At 46.2% G+C, this 13553-nt stretch overlaps 1 protein-coding gene across 1 annotated transcript; it reads left to right on the plus strand.

The window, feature by feature from the left end:
- Window positions 1-82: 82 nt before the first annotated feature.
- On the plus strand, window positions 83-12933 carry LOC124273372 (vitelline envelope sperm lysin receptor-like). The gene is made up of 10 exons (XM_046708612.1): window positions 83-188; window positions 1384-1415; window positions 2076-2124; window positions 3759-3949; window positions 5063-5214; window positions 6792-6937; window positions 8032-8116; window positions 9291-9441; window positions 11608-11686; window positions 12514-12933. The coding sequence occupies exons 1-10, from the start codon at window positions 173-175 to the stop codon at window positions 12897-12899; spliced, it is 1287 nt and encodes a 428-aa protein (XP_046564568.1). The 5' UTR covers window positions 83-172; the 3' UTR covers window positions 12900-12933.
- Window positions 12934-13553: the final 620 nt, after the last annotated feature.

The raw sequence follows: 13553 nt of genomic DNA on the forward strand, positions 1-13553 counted from the left end.
TGGCATGAAAGTTAGTCATTTGTCCACACCAACTCGTCACCATAATTTCAGACACTGATCGACATAAACAGTGGCAAACGGAGGTTTGAGAGCGCATGCGCCTCGCGGAAATCACGTGAAAGTGCATTCACCTGGCACGTGGGGATCGACACCAGACAAAACATCGCTGGCCATGGACCGACTTGCAGGTGTGTAAAACCTGAGCAAATTTGACGGTTTTAGGCTTGAAAGTTCATATAACTGTGATATATGATCATGAAATATACTCAAAGCGCATAATAATTTGTATGTGGTTCCTATAATTTCATTTTTTGTTACATGTAATGTATGGCCTGACTGAGAGAGTATAAGCAAATGAACCGAAATTGGTTTTAATAAGATCATGAAAAGTGGACTACTTGTCTGGAAATGTAGGGGTTTTTTTTACCTGAATATAAAAATAAGTGTAAAATGTTTATACCAATGAACCAATATCCAATTAACATAATTACTTACAGTGGTTTGAAAGGATAGCGGCAACGAGAAAAGGGCAATTTAGAGAAGCAGACTAATTTTATCCTGTATTATTACAAAAAAAGCAATGCTGAAACTAGCTGTACCATTATTACGCCGGAGACCCGGGTTCGAATCCACACATGGGTACAATATTGCCGTGATATTGCTGGAATATTGCTAAAATATAAAACCATACTCACTCACTCACCCACTCACTCACTCACAAAGCTATTATATAGTAAACAAAACATTGATATGAAATTTGTTTCGAGAGAGCGAAAGATAGAGATTGAGAATGGAATGGAGAAAATGCAGAGTTCCGTCCCTTGGGTACGCCAGAAACCTGTAATTGAGGGTTCAAATGATCGTCCTATGTTTCCAAGTTGGTCTGCACCATAACCTGGCTTGTTTGACCCATGTGGCAAAGGCTCACAGCATGAAGAGGATTAACTATCGGGTTTAGCGTGTTTCAGTTGAGGGATGTTAGACTTGCATGTCATTACTCCATAGTAACTGGGCATTTGGATTAAATATTCATTCTGATATAACATGGCAGTAAGATGTCGCCATGACAGGTATATAACTCTCGTCGTGTGCACAACATCGGTTGCGTGTAAACAGAAGTGACAAAACCCTTTCCACATTCATAAGAAATCTTTGCTAAAAGCAGAGTCGATTGTACAATTGTGAGGGTATTATGAGTAGGAAAGATTTCCGTCCGTAACACCAGTTTTATATCATCCTGTGCCTAAGATTTGATGGGGGTCTTTTTATAAAAAGGGGCGGTTATTTATAACCCTAATCCTAACCCTAACCCTGATTTTTATTTTCACCACAACACTAATTTACATTTTGACGTTACAAGCGTCGGTGGTTTCCATGTTTCAGAGCTCAGCTGCCTGACTCTCATCCTGTGTCTGGTAAGATGTTTTAACGCCTATGTGTCAGTGATATGAATTGCACCTGTCAATATATCAGATATAACACTCGCCGTACCTCTTGCTGCTTTCTAGTATTTTGACGTTCCTTATAATTACATATGGGTAAAACACCTCATTAGTTATTTCACTTGTGAAACACATCTCAGCTTTAGCCATTTCTGCAGTTTTACGATCCGTTTATATCTTTCTGGACCCGAGAAGATCCGGGTTAGAATTGATCTTCAGTAACCCAGGCTTGTCGTAAGAGGCGACTAACGGGATCGAGTGGTCAGACTCGCTGACTTGGTTGACACATGCCATCGTATCCCAGTTGCGTAAATCGATGCTCATGCTCTTCATCACTGGACTGCCTGGTCCAGATTCGAATATTTGCAGACCGCCGCCATATTGCTGGAATATTGCTGAGTGCGGCGTCAAACAACAATCAATATTTCTTGTCGAGAATTATCGGATGTCTATCAGGATGCAATATATTTTATCTGCGTCCATTCCATACGTGTGCGTCACATCAGACTCTGCATGGCGTCAAGTGAGACGGTCATTTCCCCGTGTAGGGCTCGGAATAATGCCAGACATTAAAATTATTATTTATTACAGCGACTTTCGATATGAGATTATAACTGTATTTCACTGTTTCAGCTCTATGGGCTCTCGGAAGCAATGATAGGCAGCAACTATGTAGTCGACGGTAAGATCAAATAATATACTTGTCTTTGAATGTCTAATCGCCCGTATTGCAATCTGAACAAATACTCTTAACTACTGTTATAACGAACTCAAAGCGACCAATATTTTAGTTATTTCTAACCTTGGAGGTGGGGCTAGCCTGGTGGTTAAAGCGTTTGTTCATCACGCCGAAGACCCGTCTTTCTTTGTTGCTTTGAAAATTATTTCATATATATTTTGTAAATGTCGGTGTATTTAGCCAATCAAACGCATTTTAGAAGAAAGACAAATAATTTGCGCTTCTATTCATTGAGATGACGGCACACGGTGGCCCTGTCGTTATAGGCGGGGCGATTAGCTGTGCAGAGTTGCGTCTCAGACAATTATGACCATAGGTTCTAATCCCCGCACTATACACATTCATCGCTTTGTACATTTCTCCAATATCAAGCTGACAGGTTGTGAAAAACTGAAATATTGTTCAAGACGGCGTTAAAATTCAGGCCACATCAGCATAAACATCGGGTGAAGTTCTCGAACTAGTGGCCATCTTCGACAGTTTGGCGCCTGAGAGCTTCTTGGGACAGTCATGTCCCACGCTGATGAATTTGTCCAAAGTGTGCCCCTGTTCAGCCAGCAGTGGATGGATACAGGGTAGAATGAGATGGTAATATGACTTAACCCTCCAGCATCTCAAAGACAGCTTAGGTCGCATTCTCCCATTGGGACTGAGAATTGGCGGTGTAATAAAGGCTTTGAACTTGATAGTCTGCTTGGAAAAACGCCATACAAATGGACTGTTATCATGATGATTTAAAAAACGATGAATTCGCTTGGCAGAGTGGCGTACCCTGGAGTGCCAGAAACCTATACTCACCCACACACAAGGCTTAGGGAGTTTGGTAAATTAGCCAGGTATTTCATCACAATGTGTCGTGAAGTCAATTCTATTTGAATCCTATATAATTAATCCTGGACATGCCATGGTTCACAATACATCGATAATGTTCTCAGACGATACGATACCCAGCGATCCAGACATGTACCTGTATCGTATTGTTTCAAACATGGACCTATTCAATCGTATAAATATTCATCAAATTGCCAGTAATTAAGTATAACGACATGGGTATCGTATCGGAGATTTATCTTGGCACATACCATTATCATTAGGGGTACAGCTTAATTAAACCGTATGCAACCAACCATAACATATGCTGTTTTAAGCGGTCTGTCTTTTGGGAGGTCTGTCTTATGGGAAGATACCGGGGTCCTTTAGTGGTTAAAGTGTTTGCTCGTCACGCCAAACACCCGGGTTCGATTTCCCACATGGGTACAGTGTGTGAATCCCATTTCTGGTGTACCCCGTCTTAATATTGCTGGAATACTGCTGGAATATTGCTGGAATACTGCTGGAATATTGCTTAAGCGACGTAAAACTAAACTCACTGAAAAGCAGAGTCTACAATGGAAATCGTCAGTTTGAAACAAGTGCCGAAAAGCTCGACCAGGCAGCCTTCGGTCTACTTGTTGATCATTTTGATCGATGAAAGGTCGTTCTAGGGTGACCTGTAATTGAGAGGTCAGATGTTTGTTTAGCGAGAACTAAGATCTTAATTTGACATTGTTGCAAAAAAAGTCATCCTTGTTTTTCAGTCCAATTCAAATGCCCGCCTGAGCCTGATGGAATTGTCCGGGTGATAGTTAAAACGGATATACCAAAAACTCACCCCTACGCCCTCTGCCATGGTCCTTTTGGCTTCGACTTCATCCCCATGTCCCCCGGGACCTGGTACCTGGACATACATTTCCAAAGCCCGGACGCCAGAGAATACTGCTGGTTCTCGGTAAGTCTCTGGCATCGTTTCCGAACGTTCTTAAAAAAGTCATTTTAAAGTGCTTTGGCCATTTTTTCATATGCTGGTCCAACCATTTGAAGATCTGGGTTAGAATTTGTCTTCAGCAACCCATGTTTATATCAACATATGAAGATCTGGGTTAGAATTTGTCTTCAGCAACCCATGTTTATATCAACATATGAAGATCTGGGTTAGAATTGTCTCCGAAACATGCTATCTCCCCCCTTGAAGATCTGGAATAGAATTGTCTCCGAACCATGCTATCTCTCCCTTTGAAGACCTGGGTTAGAATCGTCTCCAAACCATGATGTCTCTCCCTTTGAAGATCTGGGATAGAATTGTCTCCAAACCATGCTATCTCCCCCCTTGAAGATCTGGAATAGAATTGTCTCCGAACCATGCTATCTCTCCCTTTGAAGATCTGGGTTAGAATTGTCTCCAAACCATGATGTCTCTCACTTTGAAGATCTGGGTTAGAATTTGTCTTCAGCAACCCATGTTTATATCAACATATGAAGATCTGGGTTAGAATTGTCTCCGAAACATGCTATCTCCCCCCTTGAAGATCTGGAATAGAATTGTCTCCGAACCATGCTATCTCTCCCTTTGAAGACCTGGGTTAGAATCGTCTCCAAACCATGATGTCTCTCCCTTTGAAGATCTGGGATAGAATTGTCTCCAAACCATGCTATCTCCCCCCTTGAAGATCTGGAATAGAATTGTCTCCGAACCATGCTATCTCTCCCTTTGAAGATCTGGGTTAGAATTGTCTCCAAACCATGATGTCTCTCACTTTGAAGATCTGGGTTAGAATTGTCTCCAAACCATGCTTGACGTCAGAGGCAACTAACATGATCGGGTGGTCAGGCCGTAATCCAACTGCATAGATCGATGCTGATGATATTGATCTGGCCCACACTCTTATGTTTACAGGCCGCCGTCATATAGCTCGAATATAGCTAAACAAAGAATTTTCCATTTTGTCTCATAATAACGTCCATTTTCTTTTTCGGTATCTCGACCTTTGTTCAGTAAATAATATAACTCAAGGACACTCACTCACTCATCCGTTAACTCCGTTAAACATTTAATATTTTTCAGCAAACGGGAACGCAGGATGAGTATTTGTTGAACGTGTATGTCCCTGTCTCGTCTGGGTTGGTGACCTCGAATGACCCCGCTCACCGTGTCGTGTGCAACTATCAAGATGATTCCGAAACACCGCCTAATCTCATTTCAAACGTGGTTGAGAGGTGGGTGTTCAATATTATTAGTTCCTGTAAAGCTGATTCCTTAACCTTATGGCACCAATAGTGAAGCCCATTTCTGGTTTCCCCCGCCGTGATATTGCTGGAATTTTGCTAAAAGCGGTGTAAAATCAAACTCAGTCAGTCATGTCACCAATGTCGGGGATGGTAGGGAGCCATCTTGCTCTGCTTTATAAAAAAATCTTCACCAACCCATGGTTGTAAGAGGTGACTAACGCGATCGGGTGGTCAGGCTCGCTCACTTGGTTGACACATGCCATCGGTCCCAATTGCGCAGATCGATGCTCATGATGTTGATCACTGGATTGTCTGGTCCAGACTCGATAATTTACAGACCGCCGCCATATTGCTGGAATATTGCTGAGTGCTGCGTAAAACTAAACTCACTTATTTTTTAGTAATGTTGGGTTTAAACCCGTTTTGCACTGGCTTGCAATGTGTCAGAAAATGTAACCGAAATATCGTTTTTAGAACCTACTTATGTTTCGTTCGCCATTTTCGTATTTTATTATCAGTTTATGGGGCTTTGAATAGTTCTGGTAAGAGCCTTTTTTATATGATTTATAGTAAAAACATATGGTATATTTCTAAGCATCTGTCGGACCGCCTCCGTGGTGTAGTGATTAGAGCGTCCGCCCGTAGAGCGCGGAAGGTCGCGGGTTCGATCCCCGACCGCGTCATACCAGAAGTTGGGCCCCTCTGGCGCTCGGCATTAATGGGTTCAACAAGGACTGGTCGGCTCGGAGTCAGTATAATGTGTCTGAGTGGGGTATTCATGCTTCACTGCGGCATGGTATCTCAGTGGGCTAGCACTATAAAACCAGCTATAAAACCAGTCTGGGCTAGTACTAGCAGCCGCACATACACATACACACGCATGCACGTCGTCCTATGAACGAAATATTCTCAAGCACGACGTTAAACCCAATTTCACCTCACCTAAGCATCGGTCATTGGTTAGAATGTTTTCAAAACTAAACTGTTTGGTTATCGTTGTTTCTCATTTTACAGTGCAACTATGACAAGATGGATGTGTTTAGTGTCTAAGTGCATGTGAGTTGAGGTGAGGTGAACTTGGGTTTTACGTCGTGCTTGAGAATATTTCGCTCATATGACGACGTGCATGCGTGTTTATGTGCGGTTACTTGTACTAGTCTGAAGCTGGTTTTATAGTGCTAGCCAACTGAGATACCATGCCGCAGTGAAGCATGAATACCCCACTCAGACACAGTATACTGACTCCGAGCCAACCAGTCCTTGTTGTACCCATTAATACTGAGCGTCAGGCAGGGACCAACAAGTACCATATTTTAACGTCTTTTGGTATGACGCGGTCGGGGATCAAACTCGCGATCTTCCGCTCTCCGGGCGGACGCTCTAACCACTACACCACGGAGGCGGTCAAAGGTCCATGTAGTTGATTGTAGATTATGTTTTAGAGCAAATAATTGCAATGATCCTCAGATCTGTTGCCAACTTCGCCATATTAATCTTCTCCAGTACTGATTGTGTTCAGTCTAGTTTTCCCTTGCCACGCCCTTCATGTGTGTTTGTGGTTTCAGCAAGAAGCCATTTGAATCGATGATCAGCAACATGGGGCCGGTGAGCAAGTCGGACGTGGCCCTGTCGCTCACGGACATCACGGGCACGCCAGTCACTGGAGGTCTGAATGTCGGCAGGCTCGTCATGCTGAAAGCGGTCCTCGTTGGTGCGTTCATTTAATAGCTCATGTGAACATGTTGGCAGTCTGTAGGTGTTCAATTTCTCATGTATACCATTCAAAACTTAACACAGGAACACACGGTTCTTGTTTTATGGTACTGGTTTTAATCCTTCATTGCAAAACAAGTGTCATCGAATCCTAATTGCGTAGATCGATGCTCATGCTGTTGATCACTGGATTGTCTGGTAGAGACCCGATTATTTACAGTCCGCCGCCATATAGCTGGGATATTGCTGAGTGCAGCATGGAACTAATCCCACTCACTCGCTTAGTATTTACTGTGATAGGGCTGAAGGTCAGTATACTGCCGTAAAACAAATCTCCAATGCGTCAGGGTCGGTTTAGTCTTCCGCTCGTCATGCCGAAAGCACGGGTTTGAAGCCCATTTCTGGTGTCCCCCGTTTTGACATTGCTAGAATATCACTAAAAGCGTTGTACAACCCAACTCGATGACACTTAGCGTCAACACCTGTGGAGTCATACAGAACGTCGTGTCTGAACTTTGGCCGCCCAGTCAAAATGAAAAATGCGCGGGTTCGTCAGCAATTCATTTGTAAGCGTTCTTGAACGTGTATATTACCGCATCCTTTAGGAAATTTCGTTTAACGCGTCACAGAGCACACATATATTCCATTTACAATCATACGCGCAGATGTCCTATTCAACTGACGGTACCTTGGTTGGATATCAAGAGGTATCCTAATGGATCAAAGGATCTAATTGCAATGGGATTGAGTGGGCGAGTGGGTGATTGTTTGCAAACTTTTGACAATTCCAACATTATCATGGCGGGGACATTAGAAATGGTTTTCCAACATTATTCGTGGAGAATCGGATCCTAGGGAACGCTTTAACCATTTGATTAACACATTGCCCCAGTCTTTAACCCCAGCTCTCGGAGGGCGGTGGGGTATGCCTAGTGGTTAAAGTGGTCACTCGTCACCCTGAACACCCGGGTTCATTCACCACAAAGGGCACAATCCGTGAATCCAATTTCTGGTGTCCACTGCCTTCATATTTGTGGAATAGTGTTAGAAGCGATGTCAAACCTGACTCACAAACGCTATTTTTGTCCCAAGGCAACTACCCCGCAGAGACAAGCTTCCATGCCTTGACCTGCAAAGCCGTCTGCAACAAAAAGGAGTACGCCCTCCTGAACGCAGGGTAAGTAACCTCACCTCGTACATTCCAGGGGTTTAGTGGTTAAAGCGTTCGCTCATCACACTGAAGACCCGGGTTCGATTCCCTTCATTGGTACAATATGTGAAGGCCATTTCTCATGTACCCAGCCGTGATTTTACTGAAATATTGCTAAAAGCGGCATAAAACCATACTCGCTCATTCATACTTGAGGAAAGGTGGATCCGTGAAGATTCCGTTTAGAACTGGTCTTCGGCTAAAAGAGGTGTCAAACGGGATCGAGCAGTTTGGCTTGCCTACTTGTTGATGCATGTAATGGTATCCCAATTGGGTATAATAGTCATAATAATAATAGTGGATATTTATACCTGCGCCTGTACCCGTGCATTTAATGATCGCCCAAGGCGCTACAGAAAGGGAAATCTATGTACAATGTATACAGGAGATTACAAATAGTTGGAGTTAAAAAAGAAATGATCTAAGAGAAAGCTATGGAGAGGTAATGTGTTTTCAGAGGGAACTTGAAAGACTTCAGTGATTCGGCACATTTGACATCAGCTGGCAGTGAATTCTATATATCGATGCTGATGATGTCAATCACTGGATTTTCTGGTCCAGTTTTGATTATTTACAGAACGACATCAAATAGCTGGAAGATTGTTGATTGCGGTGTTAAACAACAAAGGAAAGGTATTTTCAACCATAACCTATTCCACGATCCGCAAAACTGTCATGGTTTGATCTACCTGATAAGAACCAGTTGTGTGGTCACTGGTCACTCATTCCAGCAGTCATTTGTATTTGAGGGGCGGTGGGGTAGCTTAGTGGTTAAAGCGTGCGCTCGTGACGCTGAAGACCCGGGTTCGAATCCCCACATGGGTACATTGAGTGAAGCCCATTTCAGGTGTCCCCCGCCGTGATGTTGCTGGAATATTGCTAAAAGCGGTGTAAAACTAAACTCACTCAGTCAGTCATTTGTATTTGAACCGAGTGTTGTAGATAGTCTTGTTGAGCGGTATTATATAGCCAAGTTGTTGAAGCGTTCGCTCCGACCAGGTTTCCATTCCCAGCAAAGGTAACATGGTTATATTACAGTGATGTTACTGGATTATTCCGTAACACTAAAGTGAATATTCACTGTAATGTCTTGGAAAAACCCGAAAAACAAAAGACACATGAAAAAAAATGTATTTTTCAGTTGCGGAGATGGAACTGTAATTGGCCAAAAGAAAGGTTTCAGGACAAAAGGGAAAGTCGCTTTCAGTCCTGTCTTCCGACTCTTCCGCATGGAGTTGGCCAAACCCTTGATGTTTGAATGTACCTTTATCATCTGCCAGAAGTGCGATGGGGTAGGCGTTGGTCTTTGTCTTGCGGTGGGGTAGCAGAGTAGCGTGTCATCGTATCCCACTGCTTAGTTCGATGCTCATGATGTAAAACACTGGATTGTCTGGTCCAAACTCAATTGTGTGAGCACGATAGTTTAACTGTTTCCCCGTGCTTCCCTTCCCTTCCCTTCCCTTCCCTTCCCTTCCCTTCCCTTCCCTTCCCAGACCTCGGCCCGTGCTTCCCTTCCCTTCCCTTCCCAGACCTCGGCCCGTGCTTCCCTTCCCTTCCCAGACCTCGGCCCGTGCTTCCCTTCCCAGACCTCGGTCCGTGCTTCCCTTCCCTTCCCTTCCCCCTTCCCAGACCTCGGTCCGTGCTTCCCTTCCCTTCCCTTCCCTTCCCCAGACCTCGGTCCGTGCTTCCCTTCCCTTCCCTTCCCTTCCCTTCCTTCCCTTCCCAGACCTCGGCCCGTGCTTCCCTTCCCTTCCCTTCCCTTCCCTTCCCTTCCTTCCCTTCCCCAGACCTTCCCTTCCCTTCCCAGACCTCGGCCCGTGCTTCCATTCCTTCCCTTCCCAGACCTCGGCCCGTGCTTCCCTTCCCAGACCTCGGTCCGTGCTTCCCCTTCCCTTCCTTCCCAGACCTCGGCCCGTGCTTCCCTTCCCTTCCCTTCCCTTCCCAGACCTCGGCCTGCTTCCCTTCCCTTCCCAGACCTCGGCCCATGCTTCCCTTCCCAGACCTCGGTCCGTGCTTCCCTTCCCTTCCCAGACCTCGGCCCGTGCTTCCCTTCCCAGACCTCGGTCCGTGCTTCCCTTCCCAGACCTCGGCCCGTGCTTCCCTTCCCTTCCCAGACCTCGGCCCGTGCTTCCCTTCCCAGACCTCGGTCTGTGCTTCCCTTCCCATACCTCGGCCCGTGCTTCCCTTCCCAGACCTCGGCCCGTGCTTCCCTTCCCTTCCCTTCGGTCCCAGTGCTTCCCTTCCCAGACCTCGGCCCGTGCTTCCCTTCCCTTCCCAGACCTCGGCCCGTGCTTCCCTTCCCAGACCTCGGCCCGTGCTTCCCTTCCTTCCCAGACCTCGGCCCGTGCTTCCCTTCCCAGACCTCGGCCCGTGCTTCCCTTCCCCTGACCTCGGGTCCGTGCTTCCCTTCCCAGACCTCGGTCCGTGCTTCCCCTTCCCAGACCTCGGCCCGTGCTTCCCTTCCCTTCCCAGACCTCGGCCCGTGCTTCCCTTCCCAGACCTCGGTCCGTGCTTCCCTTCCCAGACCTCGGCCCATGCTTCCCTTCCCAGACCTCGGCCCGTGCTTCCCTTCCCAGACCTCGGTCCGTGCTTCCCTTCCCAGACCTCGGCCCGTGCTTCCCTTCCCTTCCCTTCCCTTCCCTTCCCTTCCCAGACCTCAGCCCGTGCTTCCCTTCCCAGACCTCGGCCCGTGCTTCCCTTCCCAGACCTCGGCCCGTGCTTCCCTTCCCTTCCCATACCTCGGCCTGTGCTTCCCTTCCCATACCTCGGCCCGTGCTTCCCTTCCCATACCTGGGCCCGTGCTTCCTTTCCCATACCTCGGCCCGTGCTTCCCTTCCCATACCTCGGCCCGTGTGCTTCCCTTCCCTTCCCAGACCTCGGCCCGTGCTTCCTTCCCTTCCCAGACCTCGGCCCGTGCTTCCCTTCCCAGACCTCGGCCCGTGCTTCCCTTCCCTTCCCATACCTCGGTCCGTGCTTCCCTTCCCTTCCCATACCTCGGTCCGTGCTTCCCTTCCCTTCCCATACCTCGGTCCGTGCTTCCCTTCCCTTCCCAGACCTCGGCCCGTGCTTCCCTTCCCTTCCCTTCCCAGACCTCGGCCCGTGCTTCCCTTCCCTTCCCAGACATTAGTCCGTGCTTTCCTTCCCAGACTTGTCTTTCTGGTGTCCTCTTCTACCCCCGTGATATATGGAATATTGCTAAAAGCGGCATAAAACCCAACTCACTAACCACCTCCCAGGCTTGTCCCAAGGCCGAATCCTTGATTTGTCGACATTGTCACTTTGCCATCACTGAGCCCATGTAGCCGGCTCTCACGAAAATAGTCGATATTTATTCCTGCATGAGTAACTGTTACCCAGAACACGCCATTATAAAGCTGAAATACTGGTCAAATCGGAGCTGAATATCTTTCACCGTCACATTTAGTGAAGTGCTGTCATTGCGTTGTTCTGTACTGCAGGACTCGTGCGAAGACCAAGATCGGCGTAAGCGTCATTTGAGCGCATTTGAGAGAAACCCCGAATTAGAGAAAGGCAAACGTGAGTCCAGTCGAGTTAAAAGACTTCAGTTCATAGTAATGTGACCCAAACAAATCTTCAACCCATGCTTGTAAGAGGCGACTAACGGGATCGGGTGGTGAGGCTCGCTAGCTTGGTTGGCACATGTCATCGTATGCCAATTGCGTAGATCGATGCTCATGCTGTTGATCACCGGATTGTCTGGGGGTGGTGAGGTAGCCTAGTGGTTGAGGCGTTCGCTCGTCACTCTGAAGACCCGGGTTCGATTCCCTGCATGGGCACATTGTGTGAAGCCCATTTCCGGTGTCCCCGCCGTGATATTGCTGGAATATTGCTAAAAGCGGCGTAAAACCCAGCTCACTGGATTGTCTGGTCCAGACTCGATTATTTACAGACCGCCGCCATATAGCTGGAATAATGCTGAGTGCCGCTTAATACTAAACTCGGTCATAGAAATGCAAAATCAAAAAACTAAATTAAATGTCAAAAATAATATGCGGGTTTTACACCCTGAATGTTGAAGCGTTTTGTTGGGGCCCAGCAGGCCAAAGTTTGTGGTTGGAGCCAACTGAAAAGAGGACCAGGGCCTCCTTTCACAAAGCACTATGGTGATCGTCATGTTGAATAATGGGAGATAAGGTTAACCTTAGTAAAGGTTGCTTGTGAAAGGAGCCCCAGGTAGCTGTAACATGTTAACAGATGGTGTTGAATGTCCCTTGTTCTGTTTACCTTTAGTTTCCTGATCAAGGGTTTTTTACATGCCATTTTAAGTAAATATTGACAATGATCCCAGCATACTTTTCACACTGCCGAAAACAGTTCAGGTCTTAAAGAGTTGTTTGTTTCAGATATCATAACTGCTCGGGTCGAAATTCCATCATTCCGGGAACACCATCTCACTACACACGAACACTCGGTTATTCCCGTGAGCGCACCTTCAGGATTAGCAGTTGGTGGCATTCGTGGTTCAGAAGCCGCCAGGGACATTCATCGCTCAGAAGCCGCTAGGAATCTTCATAGTTCAGGAGCGACAGAGGACCTGGTTCTCACAATTCTTGTGGCTGTAATTATTCCCTTGGTGTTCCTGGTTGTGATCATGCTGATGTTCATCATCGCCATATCCCGTGCCCTACGCTCCCTGGCGGCCTTATACAAGGATGTGAACAGACTGCGTGGTGAGGTCGTCGCTAAAGACGTGAAAGACGTAAAGGTTGACATAAAGGCCACCATGTGATGAACCATTTGTTAATAAAGAGAGGAAAAAATTCTGTTCTGTGATGCTTGAAATATAAAAATTAACAGTTGCTTTGGACCGAGATAGTCATCGTTATCATAGTCCGTTTGGCTCAAAAGCGGACCGATGAATTGCAATCGAAAACTAATAAACATGTAATACTCAATGAAACGCTGATCATAATCAAAACATTAGACCAACTCTGATGTGCTGGAAAGGATGGAGACGGCACAGCAGAGGTAAATGTATCCAAAACTTTGTCGGCACTCCTGCACGTGCTTCACGTACACCTGGCTGTTCCTCTTTGCACTCATCCCTCGTAACACTTGGTGAACTGTGACAAAATTGTAATGATAGTGATTGTTAAAAAACTTTTTTTTATTTTTAGGACATAAAGTCTGCAAAGAACTGACAGTTGGTCTGATGTTTTGATTACGATCAGTGTTTCATTGAGTATTACTTGGTTTATTAGTGTTCGATTGGATTTAGTTGGATTGCAGTTCATCGGTCCGCTTTTGAGCCAAACGGACTATAAATGTGTGGCCTCGCTGTAAAGTATTGATGACTGGCGAGATGACTTGATATGCCTCGACTTAAAGATGCTTGCACGCACACATTAGCAGCTAATGGCCACAACCAGTGTCATAACAATGT

This window comes from Haliotis rubra, unplaced genomic scaffold (genome assembly GCF_003918875.1).
Source record: "Haliotis rubra isolate DU_JTF1 unplaced genomic scaffold, ASM391887v1 Scf18, whole genome shotgun sequence".
Lineage (NCBI taxonomy): Eukaryota > Metazoa > Mollusca > Gastropoda > Lepetellida > Haliotidae > Haliotis > Haliotis rubra.